We start from the raw sequence: 19,682 nt of genomic DNA, 5'->3' as shown, positions 1-19,682 counted from the left end.
TTGAGATATCAAAAAAGTACTCCAGAGTGTTGTTCAGCATGGGGGTGAGTAGAAAATGAAGGCTAATCATGTTTTGGGTGTACTGTTCCTTTAAAAGGCACTCTGTTAAATTACATTTAACAAGAAAAAGACACTGAGTTTCTTACTCTATCCCTTTAGGTAGCACTAATACGCTTAAAGTTGGTTAACTACCAAACAGCAAAGAAGAGAAGGTTGCAGCTAACACTCAGATCCATCCATGTTGGTAGAAGTAAGCACTTTTTCACATAACAATGACGGTAAAGTGCTGCGACAATGTACTCAAAACAATGACAACCTGGAGTGCATTTTGGTAAAATCATTCAGCTTTATCCCAGATCCTATGTCATTGGGGGCTTAAATACACTTGGTAGGGTCTCCTAAACAAACAAGTTTATGAGTGATGCTCTAGGCAAAGATCGGTTCAAAAGCCTTATAATGACCACAAAAACGAGGCTAGTGAACTTGCCAAGTACGATTGAGGAGACCACCCAAGGGGGTTAGTCAGCAAGCCCTGAGTGACCTGCTGGGCTCCAGGAGGAAACATGATGCTTACCATTCACACCAGAGTTTACTATTTGTCTCACCAGACCAGATCATTTTGTTACTAAGAAATGTCTTTGTCTGGCCACCAGGGGCGGAGCTAGATGGTGGGCCAGTGGTGGCCATGGCCACCCTTACCCAATCATCAGCCACCCCTGTGGCCACCCCTACCATTTTTTCCCTATAATACAGTTGGCGACAGCAGTAATACTCTCAAGTGGAATATTAAAAACATTTAAACTTTTTGTCGTTACATATGCACATCAATATACTAACATCAAAGATGATAAATACTAAAATCATGCTCTTTTCAGAACTAGATTTTTTTGTTATATGGGGTAAAGAGAAAATGTGTCTCTACAATTCATCTGGGAGTCTTCAGTGAAATCATAGATAAATAACAATTTTAATAAAAACTTATGAAATAATCAATTAATGTAGATATTAGTGCTTGTAAATTTCAATTTTATGCAGAATGTTTATTGATACAAGTAGGTAAGTAATGACAATGGAAAAGATTTACGCCCCGGTTCTCAAAACTGAAAGAATTTTATCCACTATACCGTTTATTTAGAAAACACATATCTTTAAATATATGTGTCTATTTGATAGCAAAAGCTGTAGATAAGTATAGTTTGTCTTTATTTAGAAAATATGGATGTTTTGCTCGTTAATTTTCCTGTTGGAACAGTGTAGATTGACCCTGAGGTTCTGGTTCTTATCCATTTTTGGCCACCCCTCAGTGGTCACTGGTTATTGCCCGGCCACCCTTATAAAAATGCCTGTCCCCTTATTGATGGACAGCTGCAAAGATGGTTGTCATTCCTGAAGGTTTCTCCTCTTTTCACAGAGGGACACTGAATTAGGTTGCTACGTAAGAGAGCAACGCAAAATAATCGAGGAATTTCTAGTGGGAAAAAATGACCAATTGAATTCAGCAACATTCTAATACCCCTAAATAAAGCTGAGTGCTAACAACTGCCTTCACAAGTCAGAAAACAGAGAAAGGTCTACTTTAAATCATTTTTTACAGGCTTTTTTTATCTATCATATGAAATTATGAAGTATGAATACAATTTCTTAATGCATGACCATGTTTGTTTCAGAAAGATGAGCAAGATCTTTTTACTCTGAAGTCCAGATTCAAAAAATTTTAGATCTTGACTGAAAATTCCTGATTTGAAAGAGGCTTTTCTGTTTCACATGGCTGCAAAAGGATGAAATGTGCAAAGAAATGCCAAGAAAGCAGTTATCAGTGAGTGGGTTTAAGCTCCCAGAAAGCTGTGCTGTTTCATCTAATGTTTATCCAAAGAAATGCATCTGAACAAAAGCTTCTTTACAGCTGAGACCTTCCATTTCCAGACAAAGCCCGACCATTTTGTGCGTGAAGCCCCGCACGTCTGACCCACTAACACAGATCTATCTAAGATACGTCATAAGGAGGCGGAGTCAGCAGCCTTCAAAACACAGCCTGTCCTCAATCCTTCCTGATCTCTGCTTCCTGTGTCTTTTGCGCTCTTTTTTTAATTTTTTAGCGCCTGCTTTGCAAAACATTTTTTGTGTTTTTGTTTTTTTAACTTTTTATTTTCTTAATAAAGTTATAATGCGGCTGCTCTCCTTGTATTTCCAAAGAAATACATTTTGTTCCGAGATTGTTTTCCCAAACAGCACAATCCCTCTGTTGTTGTTTGTTGGTTTGTTGCATTCGGTGAACATGGATTGAATAAAAAAGAAGAAAAAACGTAAGACTATAAATGCAACCGCCGTCCAAGACACTGCCTGGTTTTAAATTCAGAGGTAAGATTGTCTGAGTATTAAAAAAAAAAAAAAACAGGAAGCCAGAAGCTTTTGTTTGCAACTGTGCAGAAATCTGCAGCAGCTGCTGTTTATTATTGCGCCAGAATTCGGGTTTTGCGAAACCTTCTGCAGATTTAAGCCTTTATTGTTCCTTAAATGTTTGTTTTAATGTTCTAGTTTCACAACCTTTTGCCTGCAGCCTTTTGTCCAAATAAGCGCGCAGCCTGTTTCCTGCTGCAGACTCGATTCTTTTTGTTTATTTGTTTGTTTTTGCAGGGATAACAGCTTTGCTGCAAAAATATGATCAGTGTAAACGGAGATTTTGAACTAAATTGTTCCTTCCAACGAGCAAACCCTCACATTTGCAAAATGCAATTAGGTGGGGTGGAATAAAAGGGCATTCTGTTCAGTTCAAAGTATGCATCTGTGAATGTTTGTGCTAAGTTGTGGTGTGTTGAAGGTAATAAGTGCCTCAGTTTGATTAATAGATAATTTGATGCAATAATACAGTTATGCATAAATTAATTAAATGCATGTAACGTAGCTTTTAAAAGTTATTTATAGGTTTATGGGGAAAAAAATAACATGCATTGTGAGATTGCATGTTATTTTTATTTAAATAAAAGTAAGACATTTATCATTATAACAGTATTTACCTTTTTTTTTCTTAGCCTTATAGTGCCTGGTGAAATAAACAGGCATTGGAAGAGTAATTTTAAGTTATTATTTATACATTTAATGAATATATTTTTATTTAATCAACACTGAGAGACTTTTATAATGTACAAAAAGGGAAGATAATATGGATTTGCCTGTGAATAGAGTTCTAATGATTGCATTTGGTGCAAATGGATCTTATTTTACTGGGATGTCTTCCATCAGGTGTGTGAGCCCTGGGTGCAGGCTGGCCTCTGCTTTGGAGGGGATGAAGAACCCAGGAGCTGCAGAGAGCCGCAGGCTGCTTGGCCTGCTGGAGGCTGCTCTGCTCAGAGAGGCTCGTCTTTGGAAGGTGCCGATCTTCAAAAATGGCTGCATTCAGGTGAGTGTTAAATATAGGCTCTGTGTATGCACCCTGATGCTCTATCTTTCCAGTTCTTTTCCCTGAAAAGAGCTCACTCGGGACAAACTCTTTAAATAACACTTCATAACTTGTATGTATTAAATAACCAGGAGACATGATAACAGATTTTGATAGAAATACTCAGATTAGAGAAATTGCTTAGGGTTACAGAATGGCAGCTGCTGACCTCTGGGCTCACCTCTCAGGAAGTGGCCCTGATTAATAGTTAAAAGGGCATTTTATTCATCTCCAGTCTGCCACATCATCATATTTTACATACAGTTTATTTAAGACATCCATGGTTCCAGCCTTATCAAAATAGGACAACGCTCTCATTCCATTTCCAAATCTTTGCAAAATGAAGATTATAACTGTATATCCAGACAAAGGAACTGTCCTAATTAGATTAAAATGTCAGTTCTGACGCACACCAGGCAGCCCATACCAGGGTGTGATAAACTCACACATCTTCAATGATAGTTATCCTAACATGAGCTAGTGTGATGTAAATCATAAACGTGTCTAATACCCCATGTACACTACCCTTGAAAAACCATGCCGAGACCAGTCCGAGCTCAGTAACTGAGATAACTTATCGTGTGTAAATGAAAAGCAAACTGAACTGAATCGAGCTAGACTCAACCGAACCGAGCTAACTGCAGACCAGTTCCAGAGGTTGGCTTGGCTCGGTTTTTCCCTGGCTCGGTTCTCTGATAACAAGAGTGCATGAGCAGAACGCATCATCTCCGTCTGGCTGCACATCCCATTCACACTCCATTCCAGTAGTTGGCGGTAATGGTCGTCAGAACCGAGCTTGGCGTGGTTAACTGATCCGAGCTCGGACCAGTCTCGGCATTGATCGATTTTATAAGGGTAGTGTAAATGGGGTCTAAGAGACTTTGAAATTGTTTTCCTGAAATTGAGTTTTCCTTCCTTTTTTCTTTTCTAGCAAATCAAAAGGCAGTGTTGACTTTTTAATTGCATGAGGGGAAAAAAACATAATAAAACAATAAATTACAACTTAGAAAATATCTATTTAAAAAAAAATGTTTAGGTATTGTGACCTTTCCTCTCAAAGTCTGTTTATCTAGAGCTCTCTTGTTTTTTTTTGTATGTGCAGCCCCTGCTTTCAGTCTATTATCATTTTTTGTATTGCATGTGAAAGCAACATTTTTCAAGAACACCTCTTCTGCAGCATGTCGGTTAATGATCAACGCTCGTCTCGCTTTATCCTGCAGGGTGCTGATATCTCCTTGTCCCAACACCAGCAAATGATTGTTTGGATCGGAGAAATGAGCCGGCTGTTTCAGTTCTGCCCCGAAACCTTTGCCTTGGGAGTGTGTGTCCTTAACCGGCTGCTGTCCACGGTCAAGGTAGATGGTTGTAACTTCATAAGCAATGGTCTATATGTTGTTATGAGCTAAAACTAAAATGTGCTTTGCACAGATTTTTGGCTTCTTTATCTTGTCTGTTGAGAGATGATTGAATTGATTTTTTTTTTTTTTCTAAAGGCTCAGAGAAAATATCTCAAATGCATCGCTTTCACCTCCCTAGTACTGGCTGCCAAAATCAATGAAGAAGATGAGGTAAAACCTTTTATAGAGTTATATTGAAAAAAAAAAACACTACCCATTTTCAAAACAAAAGGTTTATTTGGCTTCTGTTTGCAACAGGTTCTTGGTTCTGTTAAGGACCTGGTGGCGCGGAGTGGATGCAACTTTTCAACAGCAGAGATTCTTCGCATGGAGCGGATCATTCTGGACAAGCTGCACTGGGACTTGTACACGGCGACATCGGTCGACTTTATTCACATCGTAAGTTTAAAGATCGGAAAATAAACAGACAATTCTTTTTCATTATTCTTTTCTTCCTAGAACTCAGCGGAAACAAAAGTAGTACCAAAAAAAAGCAGACGTTGCAAACCATCATGCTTCAAGGCTCTGTGTCTGCCCCACATTAATGGATTGGTCCTTAATTTGTGCATTTATTTCAATAGACTTTCCATGCCAGTGATTGGAATTACGAACTTTTTTTAGTCCACTTAAGTTTAACGTCTCCCATCAGAAAGTCTCTTATGGCTTTAGATTGTCCACCTTCTGATGAATTAGAACTTCAAGCAAAGATCTGTAGCTTTGGATCTCAGTGCCTCTAAATAAAAACATTTCTATTTAAAAAAAAAATGAATATATTTGAATGCTTTTGAAACCTTAAATCTTTAACAACTGAAATCCTCTTTCTTTCAATAGTAAAAAGAGACGTCAGAGTAATTTGTTCCAAATTTTAAGACCAGCAAACATGCGTGCTGCACATTAGGCCAAGGCACTTCTTATCTGCACCCTTTTTGTGGAAAAAACAAACCCTGTCACCTCCAGATGGAAAATAAAAAAGCTTCAGTTTTCACACCTCAATCAGCCTAAATCATGCTGTTTAAAATGTAGTCTGCTTTTCTTGTCTTTGATGGTTTTAGCATGCCTACGTTTTAAGCTGTATGTAAAAATAATTTCTCAAAGCAGTACCAATTTATTGAATTGCAGAAAGTCAAACACTCGAAGGCCCTGCAGCTCTACCCATATGGCTGTTGGGTTAAACTGAATCATTTCTTAGAAAACAACATTGAGCACAGCTTGTTGTTATGTGCTTAAGCTAAAAGCGAAGCCTTGCAAAAGCTTTCTAACTGTTGGAAATGTATTTTGTCATGGACAATTCAAAAACTTTATTAGTTGATGTTGCTCGATGCAAAGTAGCTCAAATATCCAGTGCAACAGATTGTCTTGAAATGTTACCAAATGAAGTCGATCTGGATTTAATTAAATCTTCTCTTCAGTCCAGTAATTCTTTGAAAGCCTATGTTTAGTTGGTGAAAATATTAAAATATTAATATCATGCTGCAGAGAAACAGTAAATGGTGGACATTTCAGTATTTCTGTAACAGTCGGAAGGTTCATCCTTTAGAAGAATGATACCAAAAAAAAGCCAGAATTAAAACTGTTTGATTTAAAATAAAGTATATTTGTGTGGTAGAACAGCCTAGGTAAAGTCTAGACCTAAATCTAATAGAGAACCTGCAGTTGCACTGAAAACTTACTGGTCTCTGGTTTTTAAAGAGAAAATGGGCAGAAGTTGCAGGTATGAAAAGCAGGTTGGGACATAAAATACTTTACTTGTTGCTTCAGAGGCATAAGAAAAGTTGGAGATTCTTATTTTAAAACAGTTAAAACTTGTTTTATCACTTTCCAAATTATTATAATTATGTGGTTAAATGAAAAAAAAAAAAATTCTAGGGGTATGAATACTTTTGCAAGGCAGTATAAGTCACCAAAAGGAAAATAGAGACAAATGCTAATTGTTTCATGAATGCAGCCGATTTAGTAAAAGTCGCCACATTTTTAGACGCGTTTCAGTCCCAGTTAGTTTATCAGTCCTGTTTTCCACCTCAAGGACAATCTACATTCCCTCAGTACCAGGCCTGGATTTATCTGCAAACATTTCATTTAAAGAAACCATGTAAACTTTCACACACAAAGCAGAATCATCCCCCTGATGTCCCTCTCTGTTTTTTTACAGATTGAAATATGAGTTTTTGTTGATAATACAAAATCCAGGACTTTTAAAGTAAAGAGCTATAATATAACAAAACTATAATAAAATAAAGACTTTTTCCCCCCTCTGTTTTACTCTAAATAAATATATTTAATAGGTTACTTTAAATATCTCACATCTATACTGTAAACATCTGTCCTGAAGGAATTCCCTTTTAGACACTGAATAATTCTCCATATTCTACATAAAAACAGCGATTTGTCACAGACTCTCCATGTTGGTAGGATATTTACACAGATCCATACGTTTGCTATTAGAGTTGGTGTGTGTCCAACTAAAAACAAAGAGGTCCATTCAACTATGGCGGACTGGGACGGCCACTGTTTGTGGATTATCTATGAATGTGTTTAATTAGTAATATGGAGGAATGTTGGTCGGTTTTAGTCGCATTGTGATTGGGCGCCACAGCGCTGAATTTACCTCCCAGTTCAACTCTTATTTCTTTTAAACACATGGCTTCTTTCTGCTAGAGACAAACTAATGGAAAATATAAATGCATCAATGAAGGAAACACAAGGAAGCTAAGAAGATCCAACAATTTCCCCTTTGTAAACCAAAGGGTTTCCAGTTCCACTTGTTTCAAAGCAGTGGTGCTGAAGTGGTGATGTTCGTTAGTCGCTGTGCAAACAGATGGTTTTTTTTCTTTTTTACACCTAGATCCCGCTAAGGTTGGGTTTTAAACTGTCTGCACACAATTGAGAACACAGAAGAGCACTGCACAGACAACACAAAACATACAGGATGGCCAAGAGACATAGTCGCAGAGTTATAGTGGATAAAAGTTTCAGGATGCAACTTCAATAAACACTTGACAGTAAAATTCCGGACTGTAAACCGTCAGAAGAGATTAAAGTTTAGGCTGACCATATTAGGAGAATTTGAAAATGATAAACATGACGACTTTGTGAAGGATGAACAGAAAATGCCATTATGCTAACATTTTGGCCGTATTTCTCTCTGCTGCTTCCAGTTCCACGCCCTTCTGGTCTCCAGCCATCCCCACCTCGCTCCATCCTTTGGTCTGGTCTCTTGCACCGACCGTGCCGGCGTAATCCCCGTCAGGCATCAGAAGACGCCCCCCTCTGGCTTCCAGGCAGCATTGTGGACCAGGCAGGTGCAGCACTGTATGGCCTGCCACCAGCTTTGGCAGTTCAAGGGCTCCACGTTGGCCTTGGCCATCATCACTTTGGAGCTGGAGGCGCTCACTCCCGACTGGTTCTCGGTCTTCACCGACCTACTGAAGAAAGCGCAGGTGAGAGAGCAGCTTCGACTTTACTGGACAATTAATTCAAAGTGTAAACATTCCTTATTATTACGGTATGTTTCTTTAAAAATATGGATTAATTGGAGGAAAACCCAGCACTATTTGCAGGAAATTCAGTTTATCCTTCAGCTTTTATTAAAGTGGAGTGCCTGATCACTCCCAATAAAGATGTGTTCAAACCCTAAACCTGCAGCTGTAAGCTTGCATTTCACATTTTTAACCAGTCAGACTGAGTTTAATGAAATCAGGTCCTAAAACCAAAATGCCAAAGGGCCCAGAGTGTTGGTAACATAGATGAAGAAAAGGTAAAAGCATAAATTATAACCGACCTGTAGGACTGCAACTAATGATTATTTTGTTAATTGGTTTTGCAGTTTGATTTTGTTTTTTTCTAACAGTGTCCTGTCTGGCGATGTGGCAGTAAGAATAATTTTCTTGATGCCAAAAAGAGCCCAAAAGATTTTACTTTCGCAAGTGGAGCATATAAATGGCTTTATTATAATTGTGCAGGGAGTTTTACAGATTATATGGACACTGTTTTGTTTTTTGTTGTTTTTTTTTTTTTTATTAATCAATCGATACAAAATTAAACTAAAACTTTGCCATTATAGGAGTTCTACATAGAGAACTTTGACAGGAAAAGTTTTTTCCTTGATGCAAAATGTTAATATATTTTTACTCTATTTAGGTAGGCAGGTTCATCTATGTGGGTTCCTCTTTCAGTTAATTGCATGTTTTAGGATCTCCATACTCTAGTTAGTGATTAAGTGAATATAAAAATTAGGGCTGCAACTAACGATTATTTTAATAATTGATTAATCTGTTGATTATTTCTTTTGATTAATAAATCAGCTAGACAAAGATTCCTCAAAGAAGAAGTTTTATGAAATTAAACCAGGTGAATCTAAAACTTCCAGATGGAGCATATTGACAGACGAAAAAAAATTTGTTTCAGCCCTAATTAAATTAGTTGATTATTTCAATCATTTAATCCAGTTTTGATTCAACCTGACTGACATTGTTATATTTACCAATTTGAAAGACAAAGCAGGATTTTCTAACATCACGCAGGCTCTATTGCCTTTATAAGGAACCAGATACGTTAATTCTGATAAGTAAGAATATAGCATGAGCGATTCATTATTTTTTTATTTTTTTTTTAAATCAGTTAGTTGAATTTTTTTGTTAGTGATTTAATTTTTCTATCAATTACAGACAAACGTTCATCCCTTTTTGTTCTTAAATACCAACTCATCACTGTTAAACTAGCTCACTGTGTGATATCACCAGAATCTACCATTTCATTTGTAATACATTTGTTCTTTGATGTTAAACATGATTTTCCTACAAACACGTACAGCTTCCTTTTGACTCCTTCTAAGTTAACATTCTCACAGGAGATCATTAAAGGCAAAGCTAGTTTTTGAAAGCAAGATGTTATTTATCTTTTTTATTGTAAAACTTAAGTGGGGAAAAAATCTGTCAGATTTTTAGCCTTAGATGAAATCTTTTTTCTTTTCTGTTAAAAAAGGAAAAACGACTGGTTAAAACAACCTCCTTGTCTCTAAGCTTAAGCCTCAAACACTCTGAGATCCTGTTGAACTCATCGCTCGTGTTTCTCCCCTCAGGTCGATAGTGCCGAGTTCATCCACTGTAAAGAGATTGTTGACGAGTTCCTACACAGCATGGAGTTCTCCCTGCCTGCCAACGCCGTGTTCATCCTGGACGGCTCCCAGATCCAGGAGCAGCAGCAACAGGAGCTCTGGAGCACCTCGCAGCAACACCTGACTGCCAGCAGGGGGCGTAGCGGCAGCGACCAAGCAGACATGGAGGACTACTATGGTTTTAGGCGTTTGTATAATGAGGATCTAGAGGGTTTGTTTGAATGTCAGCAGAAAGGAGTGTCGCCGTGTCCTCCACTTCACCCTGCTGACACCTGATCGGATTAAACCCTGAGGTTCCTCGTCTAAAATCTAGTTTTTACTTCATTATTTTTTTTTTAGTCACATTGAATGTGACTTTTGAGTAAAGTAATAATTTCTTCTGCTGTGAGATTGCGGGAGCTAACAGGAAAATGTCTGAATTCAATTTTAATAACTGTGAGGAGACATTTCTGTTTCTCTACAGTGAAGTTTGCTTTAAATCATCAGCTCAACGGTTTTATGTTAGATATTAACTGTTATGTTTTTTATTAATCCTGAATTATTTTTTTTATTGTGAGAAATCTTGGTGCTCAGGTTCCTTTCCAGAGCCACAAAGCACTTTAAGATAAAGTTAAGCTTTTCTTTTTTCAGCCTTAGTCTTTTTTAACTTGTAACATTCATTTTGTTCTCAACTTAGTTCGAAAAGCAAAATTTTACACACAAGCTTTACTTTGTTTTACTAAATTATGCAATTTCTTTTAAGTATTATATGCTTCATCATGTATCATTTTCTTTATGCAACTATTGTTTGTTATATATGAGCACCTTCTGGGAGATTAGTTCAACACTAGAAAAGAACAAAAAGAGATTCATTTCTAAGTATTTGCCATTTTATTTTCAGTATTCTAAGTACAGAAGTAACGTAAGATTGAAGTTTGGGATCAAGGTGTCATGTTTTGATTTAATCTAGCAGAGATTAGCCTGTGCCATGAGTTTTGTTTAAAGTTTCGATTAAAATGCAGCCATTTATGTAACATTTGATGCTGATGAGCGTCTCCACTGCCGAAGCTCTGCAGCTCAAAGACACTGAATATTCTGGGCAATAAGATCTGCAATGTGAACTTTGTGTGTTTTCTAAAGGTTGAGATGTTATTTCATATTTTCCTTCATGTGCTAAGGCAGCTATTTCATATCATTTTTCTCACCACATAAATAAACTAAAACCTTAAAAGGTTTGTGGAGTCAAACATATTTTTTTTATTTCACAAACGATAGAATTAGCCTAAAGCAACTTTTTAGCGTTAGAAAATTAACCTGTAGAAAAAAAAAATAGTTTAACTTAATTGATCTCACACTGGAGAAATTCACCTCTGCATTTGACCCATCCCTTTGGGGAGCAGTGGGCTGCCATTGTGCGGCGCCCAGGGAGCAGTGTGGGGTTAAGGGTCTTTGCTCAGTGGCAGTCTGTGGGACTGGGACTTGAACTCAGAACCTCTGGATTCCAAGCTCTATGCTCTATACACTAGGCAGCCACTCCCCTAACTAAAATTAACTCTAACTGATGTTTAAGAATTGTATTAGTTTATTCAAAATAACCATATCATAGTACAGAATTGGAGCAGTTATGGATTATCTGGGATTAATATAATAGGAATAATTAACATTTAATTTCATAATAGACTGCTATTCTGATCTCAGAGGACAGAGATAACAATGATGCAGCAGATTTTAAATCTTAGTTGGCATATAAACAAGCATTAGCAGTGCAGCACAGCTAGTTGCTTCAGGAATTTAAAAAAGGAGCATCCATGACCCGCAGTTGCTCCTACCAGTATGGCGCCGTTTACTATGATGCCCTTTTGTTTTTACCACAGAACATATCAGTCTCAAATCCTTCTAATGCTCAACTTGTGTCTACTTTAATGCAAGTAAGCTGAAATAATCCTTTGCTCAAATGTTTAAGAAATTGTTTAATTGCATTTATGTGTCAAATGAGCATTTTATGTAACTCTTTGAACCAGATATTCAAAAGAAAACAAGGCAAATGAAAATGAAGTTTAAAATCCTTTTATTGTAGTGTTGGTAGAAACCCACAGTGCAATAAAATAGGCTGCTATAGCAATTCATTAAGGTGATATAAAAGTAAAGGGAAACTTCTTAAGATTAAAACTGATCAATTGTTTATGTGTTTGCAATGTTTAAGTTTGTGCTTTCAGCCATATAAATATAGCTTAGGTGGTTTCAGTGGAAGTACTGGAACTAAAGCCAGCAAGGCGTCTATTCCATCGACTAAAGGTTGCTGCAGAATAAAATCGAATCAGCTCCCAGAGCGTTCAAACATTTCCAATGAATATCTTTATTGCGTTTAGACAGTTTGATCTGTTTTTTTTTTTTTTGTTTTTTTTTTTGAATATCTTATCAAGCTAAGCACAGTCTCAATTTGAAAAAGGAAAAGCTTAAATACTCTCAGTTTCATCCATTCTAACTTTTAGATTTTTAATAACGTAGTGGAAATGAGCAGCTGCTGTAGATCGTCACTGATTATCACTCAGCTTTGTTAGCACAGTGTCCTGGTGCTTTAAAGGACACGATGTAGAACTGTGAACATATTGTGCTCCTGGAGGAGATCCAGTGAGGCCCGCAGGTGGTGCTCAGAATAATAATAGACCTTCACAGTAAACAGAGAATCTGCATTAGTCCTGTGACACTTCCTCTACAGATTTACTAAAGCTTTGGATGGAGAAACAGAATGGATCAAAGATACTAGAAAAAGCTTCCTAAAAATAAAACAAATCTACAAAACTAACTAGGGCTGCGGCCAATGATTATTTTGCTAATCGATTAATTTGTTCCTTAAAGAATTTTTATTTTTTTTTTAACAGAATTAAACAAGGTGAAACTGAAACTTTTCCACTTAAGCTCTGGATAATGCATATTGAAAGATTACCTTTTTTATTTATTTATCTTAAATGCAAAATATTTATATATTTCTCTTACAATTTTGGTATAATTACTGCCCTAAGTGGGTTACTCTGTTAGCTAAAGGCATGTTTAAAGTCTTTATACTACAGTTAATGACTAATCAATTACTAAATTAGTTCTAAATCATTTCAATAATCGATTAATCAGATGGTTTCAGCTCTAAAACTAACAACTTCAAAATATCTTGTTCCATTTTTTTATTTTAAAAAAAATAAACAGAAAAGGAAAAAGGCCACTGTCTACTACTAATTTCTGAAAATTGAAATCTGTTCCAAATACGGTAAACAAAATATTTTAGGTTTTGTTGGATATTAAACAAATCACTTCCTTTAGGGTCCAGAAAATTAAGGGAACATGTAAACAAATGGAATAGACAAAACGTGGAATCAATAAAGGAGGATCACAGACCACTTCTCAGTATCTATGGTTTCTGGACGATGTTTTGGTCCCTGTTGAATGTTGGTGGTGCTTTCAGAGTAGTGGTTGCATGGGACTGATTCTAGCTGAGGCTAGAAGGTTTGCTGTGTCCGTCACTGTAGAGTCCAGAGGCTGGTGGTGCAAGAGATGTGGAGGAGGCCGTAGGAGGGCAATGACCCAGCAGCAGGACCGCCATCTTTACAGTTATGCAAAGAGGAACAGGAGGTGCACTGCAAGAGCCCCTGCAAAATTATCTCAAGCAGGCCACAAATTTGCACGTGCCTGCACAAACGGTTAGAAACCAACTCCATGAGGATGATATGAGGGTCCGGCAGTGGATCAGTAATCGTGAAAATCATCGGAGGTAGCATGACCGCCATTAGGTACCAAGAGGAGATCTTCAAACCCCCTTGTGAGACCATATGCAGGACGATGCTAGATGCTACTGTATGTGGCTAGAGTTTGTCAGCAGTTCCTGCAAGATGAAGGCATTGAAGCTATGGAATCGCCCACCCATTGCCCAGACCTAAATCTGATAGAGCACATCTGGGACATCATGTCTCGATCCATCCACCAATGGCACATTGCACCACAGACTGTCCAGGAGTTTGCAGATGCTGTAGTCCAAGTCTGGGAGGAGATCCCTCAGAACATCCACAGGCATTGTAAGGTCATACAGGCCCATGGAAGCCACACACAATACTGAGCCTCCTTTTCACCTGTTAAGGACATTACATCAAAGTTGGATCCGCCTTTAGTGGGTTTTCCACTTTGTGTCTGACTCCAAATCCGGGTTTCAATGTAACAGAACAAAGTATTCAAGGATAATATTTCATTCATTCAGATGTTATTTTAGTGTTCCCTTTATTTTTTGGAGAAGTGTATAACAGCATCATTCCTTACATTAGAATGGTTAATGGTTTGCAAGAAACCACTTTACATCGTTCTAAAAGTGTGACTATAACAGTTCATACTTTGGGATTTTTTTTAATAATAGCCTATTATATGACTTCCAATGCATTTAAATATTGCTTATTTAACAGACCAACTTAGAGTAGTTCCTAATTTTAAAGTGTAAGGAAAATATGTCATTTAATTTTTTTGTTTAAAGAAAAATCATGCATTTATATTTAAAGCTCTTCACTGCAATGTCCTAAAATAAAGCCAGTGCAAACAATCGCATGTAGAACTCACCAAGAGCCAATCTAAGGAAACATCATCAGCAGACAGCTCAGGGATAAAGCTGAGAAGTTTAAAGCAGAAAAGACTACAAAAAAAATCTAAAAGAAATTTCTGATCCACTTTAAAAGGATATAACAGACAATGAAACTAAGATATTACAAGCTAAACACTAACCAAGGAGAGCATTTATTTAAGACTGTCTGTAGGAGCTGCAGACATCCTCAGGTCATTGAAGAAAACAATCTGCAGCATTATTGCTCTCCAGACATTTGGAAAACCACCAATGCACATTAGCCTGAAGCCATCAACCTCAGTGTAACAAATGGTGGTTTCCAATATCATGCTTTGGGGAATGTGTCGCTCTCCCAGTAAGAACAGGGAAACTGGTTAGGGCTGATGGGAATATAGATGAAGGGGAGCAAAGGTTCACCTTCCAATAGTAAATGCAGCCACAACTATACTGGACTGGTTCATTTAACTCATATCCTTGTGTTAGAATGTTTAAAGTTAGTCTAAGAAGGTACAATAAAGAGCTTATTGCAAAATAAAGTCAACGATCAGAACAAAAACTAATGAAATTTAAAAAATACATTGAATGATTTGTTGTAACTTGATCAAATGTGTGTAAATAGTTTTGCAAAGCAGCGTACTTCTCTTTTCAATAATGCTCCCCACCTTTAGCAAACAAATCAACTACAGCGGTTAGCAGCGCGGCGTTGAGCGCTAAAGGAGCCACATGCTGAGCAAACATCATGCAGCCCTTGTAAAAACACTGCATCTCAAACTGACAGCTGTTTTGGTTCCAGACCAGATTTGCATCGCGTCTGAGCGCGCCTTTTTACCTTCCATGATTCACCATCATCCTCATCTCCCAGGAGGAAACGCAGACAAACAAATCAGAGCAAAGAGAGGCTTTATATTTAGGAGGGATTTTTTTGCATTTATTTGCATCAACAGACAGTAAATACAGCTGTTCTCTTCTCCATGTCTGAGTGGTCCTACAGTAAGCTGAGGCTTGTATGTTTACTGGCTTAATAGTCGCGATTCTGCTGCCGTTACACAACAACACGATCATTGCAGGGTTTACAGTCTCACAAATAATATACACCCTCATACAGGCTTCCTACCTCATACTCGATCATAATTAAAAACTAGTACATTTTGCATATTAATATAAGCTTGGAAAGCTTTAGAAAATATTCACATACTTTAACTGAGTTACAGCACTAGAATATTGCATAGATTTTTAAGACATAGGACTAAACGTTAGGTCGTCAGTACCTCTAAATGCAGGTACTCTGTTATCGCTCAACACACTGAGATTTCAATCTATTAGTTATCTAATGAGGGACTCATTATGCCAAACTATGGTTACAAAAAAATTCATAAGATAGATCAACTGAATATTTGAAACACAACACCATTTTTTAATGAAAATAACTTTTTATCTTGGATTTGAACTGGGCACATCATATATTTTCATTAAATACGTATTTTACCCATATTAGTTCAATTGAAGTACCAAGCAATGACATTCCCTGACAGGGTTTTAATCAAAGTTTTTAGATGGCTAATGAGGAAATAAAAAAAAAATACACAAATATTGAAATCAACAAGAAATTTGAATAAAACACAGATATATTTATCGAAAAAAAAAAAAAAATGACAAAGAAAGATCCTGAATTCATGAGATGGCCACTGATGGAAAGTGAGTATTTCTCCTGAATATCTCACCATCTTTCACCCTCTCCTGTGGCTTCATCATCATCATTATCCTCAGTGTCTTTGGTCCATGTGCACAATGTCAAGATGGAATGTCAAAACAAGACAAAGAAACAAAGAAAAACATAAGACAGATGTGGTCGTTGCTATGGATGATGGAGGACAAATCCATGGTCGTGTGTGGATGGGTGTGCTGCGCCCCAAAAATTAACTGAAAAACAATGAAATAAAGAAAAATAAAGTAAATCAATGACTGACAACATGCAGACAGAGGAAAATGAAAGTTTCAGCAATGATTAAGTGACAAATAAAAAGAAAATCTAACTATAAAACCTGTTTGTTTATTGACGTGTTGCAAAATGCTACATTTGTTCAAGATTTAATATAAGAAAATAAAACTCACTTTATTAGTCAACCAAAGCAGGAAGTACTTGAACATATTCACAAAATGGAAGACCATTTGGTGTGATGTTTACACTAACAGTGTGAGTGAGCAGCCACAAGAGGGCGCCACATGTCAGCTTTTCAACTTCCTCAGTTTGGGCCAATCAGAAACAGGCTCTCAGGTTGCTTTCAGTTTAAAGCTGCTCATTTTTCAAATTACAAAAAATACTTTTTTCAGGTAAGAATCTTTTGGCACATTTATCTCTTTTGGTGTAACTGGCAACTTCAGAAATGAAAGAAGGTAATAACTGCCTTCTTATAATATGGATAATGAATTCTACAAAAAGCTTTTCATAAACTTTAATAATTCACTCTTCTGAGTATGTGTATGAACACCTTTAAGTGAACTCTTTCCTAATATGTATTATTTTAGAACCTAGTCCTGATTATAGTTATTTGATGAACTTAAACTGAGAAACTCTCTCATTAAAGCGGATGTGAAGAAAATGCTGCCTTAGCTACTTTTGAGTCAAATCCTTGGTTGCATGAGCACTTTAAGCCACTGAGTAGACAGTACTGTCTATGAAGCAAGTAGACTCTATCCCTCCTTTGAACTTAATAACAAACCAAAAGCTAATGCTCCATCAATCACAAAACACAGATTATGCCAAGTCTCTCCTGATTCCTGCGTCTTATTAGTAATTCCTCCTAAAAAGGCAAATAAGGTACTTTGACGTTTCTTGCAATATTTTATCATAAGTGAGGATTTTGCCTATACATTTAAAGGTTTAAATCAAAGAGGATCCTGTAGCAGTTTATTAACCAGCAACTTAAAATGTAGTTAAAAAGCTGGAAAATACAGTTTAATAATGAGGAAATCAGGTTTAAAAAGTTGCAAATGATTCAAAACAGCAAGCATATATATTGTTCTTCACTTCACATGTCTGATAAATAAACTAAAGCTATAACTAGGTCTTGATCAGTGTGAAGTAGCAAAAAAACCTGCTAGTGCGTAAGTGGGGACGTTTTTTAAACTCCAGCATTTTGTGCAAAACGACGAACACAATCAGGAAATTAATAAGCCCCTGATTAAACATGCTTGTTTACAAACAAAATAATCTGTAGATTCCTTAAAGTCACGTATGGTTTTAGGCTTCCAAGAGAAACAACATTTTATCGTTGGTTAATTTCAAAACAAACAGAATTCTCCCAGGGGTTTTATTTTAATGATGCATGCAGCTTCCTGCTACAGAAGAAAATATTCACTCTGGATTGAAGAGAAGTTATTAAATCATTATAAAAGATTTTTGTGTTCTATAACTAATGTTTTCAAACTAAAATCCACTGATGTTTTAAAGTTTGTTGCACTTCAACTGCAGTGGAAACAATACAGGTACATCTGTAATTTCAGCAGGTTTTGTCTGAACGATGCATCACTTTTTGCTGCCTGAGGGATTGAGCTGAGGGCCTCCACCCAAAGTATCCTGAATAATTAGAGCCAAACTAAAGGAATGAGTGAAAGCACAGGAAATGTTAAACTTGGGCAGGACAAAAAAGGGGGGGTGGAAGTTCCCTTCACACTTTCCAGGTCCTTAAAATCCAGATGAAGTGTTTGCGATTTGGAGATAATTTCATACCAGCTGGGCACACTCCTTTCAAAGGACTCATTAATCAGAGAATTTGCTGCTGGACATGGCAAACAGCAAAACTAGAGCATCTATTGATGGATAGTGTTTCAACCATGGAGCACACAATGGGAGGAAGGAGGGAGCTTCAAGAAATTAGAATGCTTAGAAAATAAAGTGTCCTGATAATAGAAGAATACAGGAAATGAGTCATTAAGAGGAGAAACTGCCTTACTTCTTCTTGTCCTTGTCTTTCTTGAGGGGCTGATTTAGAGAGAGGGTCTCAACCGCCAACTTCTTCCTGTTGAAGGCGTTCATCTCATCCTCAAGCTCTTTCCGCTTCTCCTCTACCTTCCTCTTTTCATCCTGGTGCATCCGTTTCAGCTGCTCAAACTTTTCATGAAGCTGAGGAACGGAAACAAATAGAATTAAATGGGACAACCGGAGAATTTAAAGAAATGCATGCTGGGAAATTATATTATATTTACCCTGTCTATGGTAAATATTGACATTTTCATCAACTCTTTATGCTTAAATAAAATATAAAACATAAGAAAAACCAAAAGTTGACCAAGAGGTAATTTTAAATTTTTTTCTTTCTTTAAAAAAAACTTAACACTTTTTTCTGTTCTGGTTTTCAGACCAGCAGCTTTTCCTTTTATAGATTCAGCAACTGGAACTGTTCGCTCTCAGGGTGTGAAGGAAGTGAAGCGGCTAAGGAGTTTCAAAAGTCGACCAGAAATGCCTTAATAGTAAAGATAAGAAATTTGTATTAAAGTTTAGTTCACTATCAAACTGATTAACCATACACCTCTGGACTTGTGGTCATTTTTCATGAGAAGATGTCTGACTTTTCCAGAATCAGCCTTTCAGTATCCAATTGTTAAGCTATAACAGGGATGAAGAGAAGCGTCTTTTTATTGGAGAAATAAGTTTAACCTCTCTGGCGCATGCTTCTTATACGCCCTTAGCATACAAGAAGGCAGAGCCGCCAAGAAGGCAGAGCCTTTGGAGAGAGCAGGCTCCTGCTTAAAACCTATGACTGTGGTGGCATCAGCCCTCCTCTACACTGTCGCCTGCTGGGCTCCTGGCAACGCAGAGCAGGACAGAAGGAAACTGAGCCAACTAGTGAGAAAGGCCGCTTCTATGCTAGGCTGCACTCTGGACTCAGTGGAGGAAGTGGCTGAGAGGAGGATGCTGTTCAAGCTTAAATCCATCATGGACAACATCTTCCACCCCCTGCACCAGACTGTAGAGGAACCAAGCAGCTCCTTTAATGTTTATAAAAAGGAGCGCTACCGCAGGTCATTCATCGGTTCACTGTCTCTTGGTCACGGTTTTCAGTTCGGTGCAGTTCGGTATATGTTGATTGTTAGGTGTTGCGCAATGCTCGCACACTGTTGCACTTTTATCCACACCTTTCTTTCCGCCGTCATCGTAGGTCA

General features: G+C 37.3%; 1 protein-coding gene across 2 annotated transcripts in view; it reads right to left on the bottom strand.

The window, feature by feature from the left end:
• Positions 1–7,978: 7,978 nt before the first annotated feature.
• The window catches only part of LOC107104784 (septin-8-A), a 51,294-nt gene continuing 39,590 nt past the window's right edge, over positions 7,979–19,682 (bottom strand). Inside the window, exons 9-10 of one of the 2 annotated variants that reach the window (XM_015404874.1) lie at positions 18,473–18,642; positions 7,979–8,255 (exon numbers count right to left, since the gene is read on the bottom strand). In XM_015404874.1, coding sequence (XP_015260360.1) covers positions 8,084–8,255; positions 18,473–18,642 — 342 coding nt within the window. In that variant the 3' untranslated portion in view covers positions 7,979–8,083. Of the gene's footprint in view, positions 8,256–15,414; positions 16,440–18,472; positions 18,643–19,682 lie in introns of those variants that run through there. The other variant, XM_015404882.1, reaches the window with a different exon arrangement.

Source organism: Cyprinodon variegatus, unplaced genomic scaffold (assembly GCF_000732505.1).
Source record: "Cyprinodon variegatus isolate N-32 unplaced genomic scaffold, C_variegatus-1.0 Scaffold36, whole genome shotgun sequence".
Taxonomy (NCBI): Eukaryota; Metazoa; Chordata; class Actinopteri; order Cyprinodontiformes; family Cyprinodontidae; genus Cyprinodon; species Cyprinodon variegatus.
Note: the sequence above shows the minus strand (reverse complement) of the source record. Positions and strands in the feature narration are given on the sequence as shown.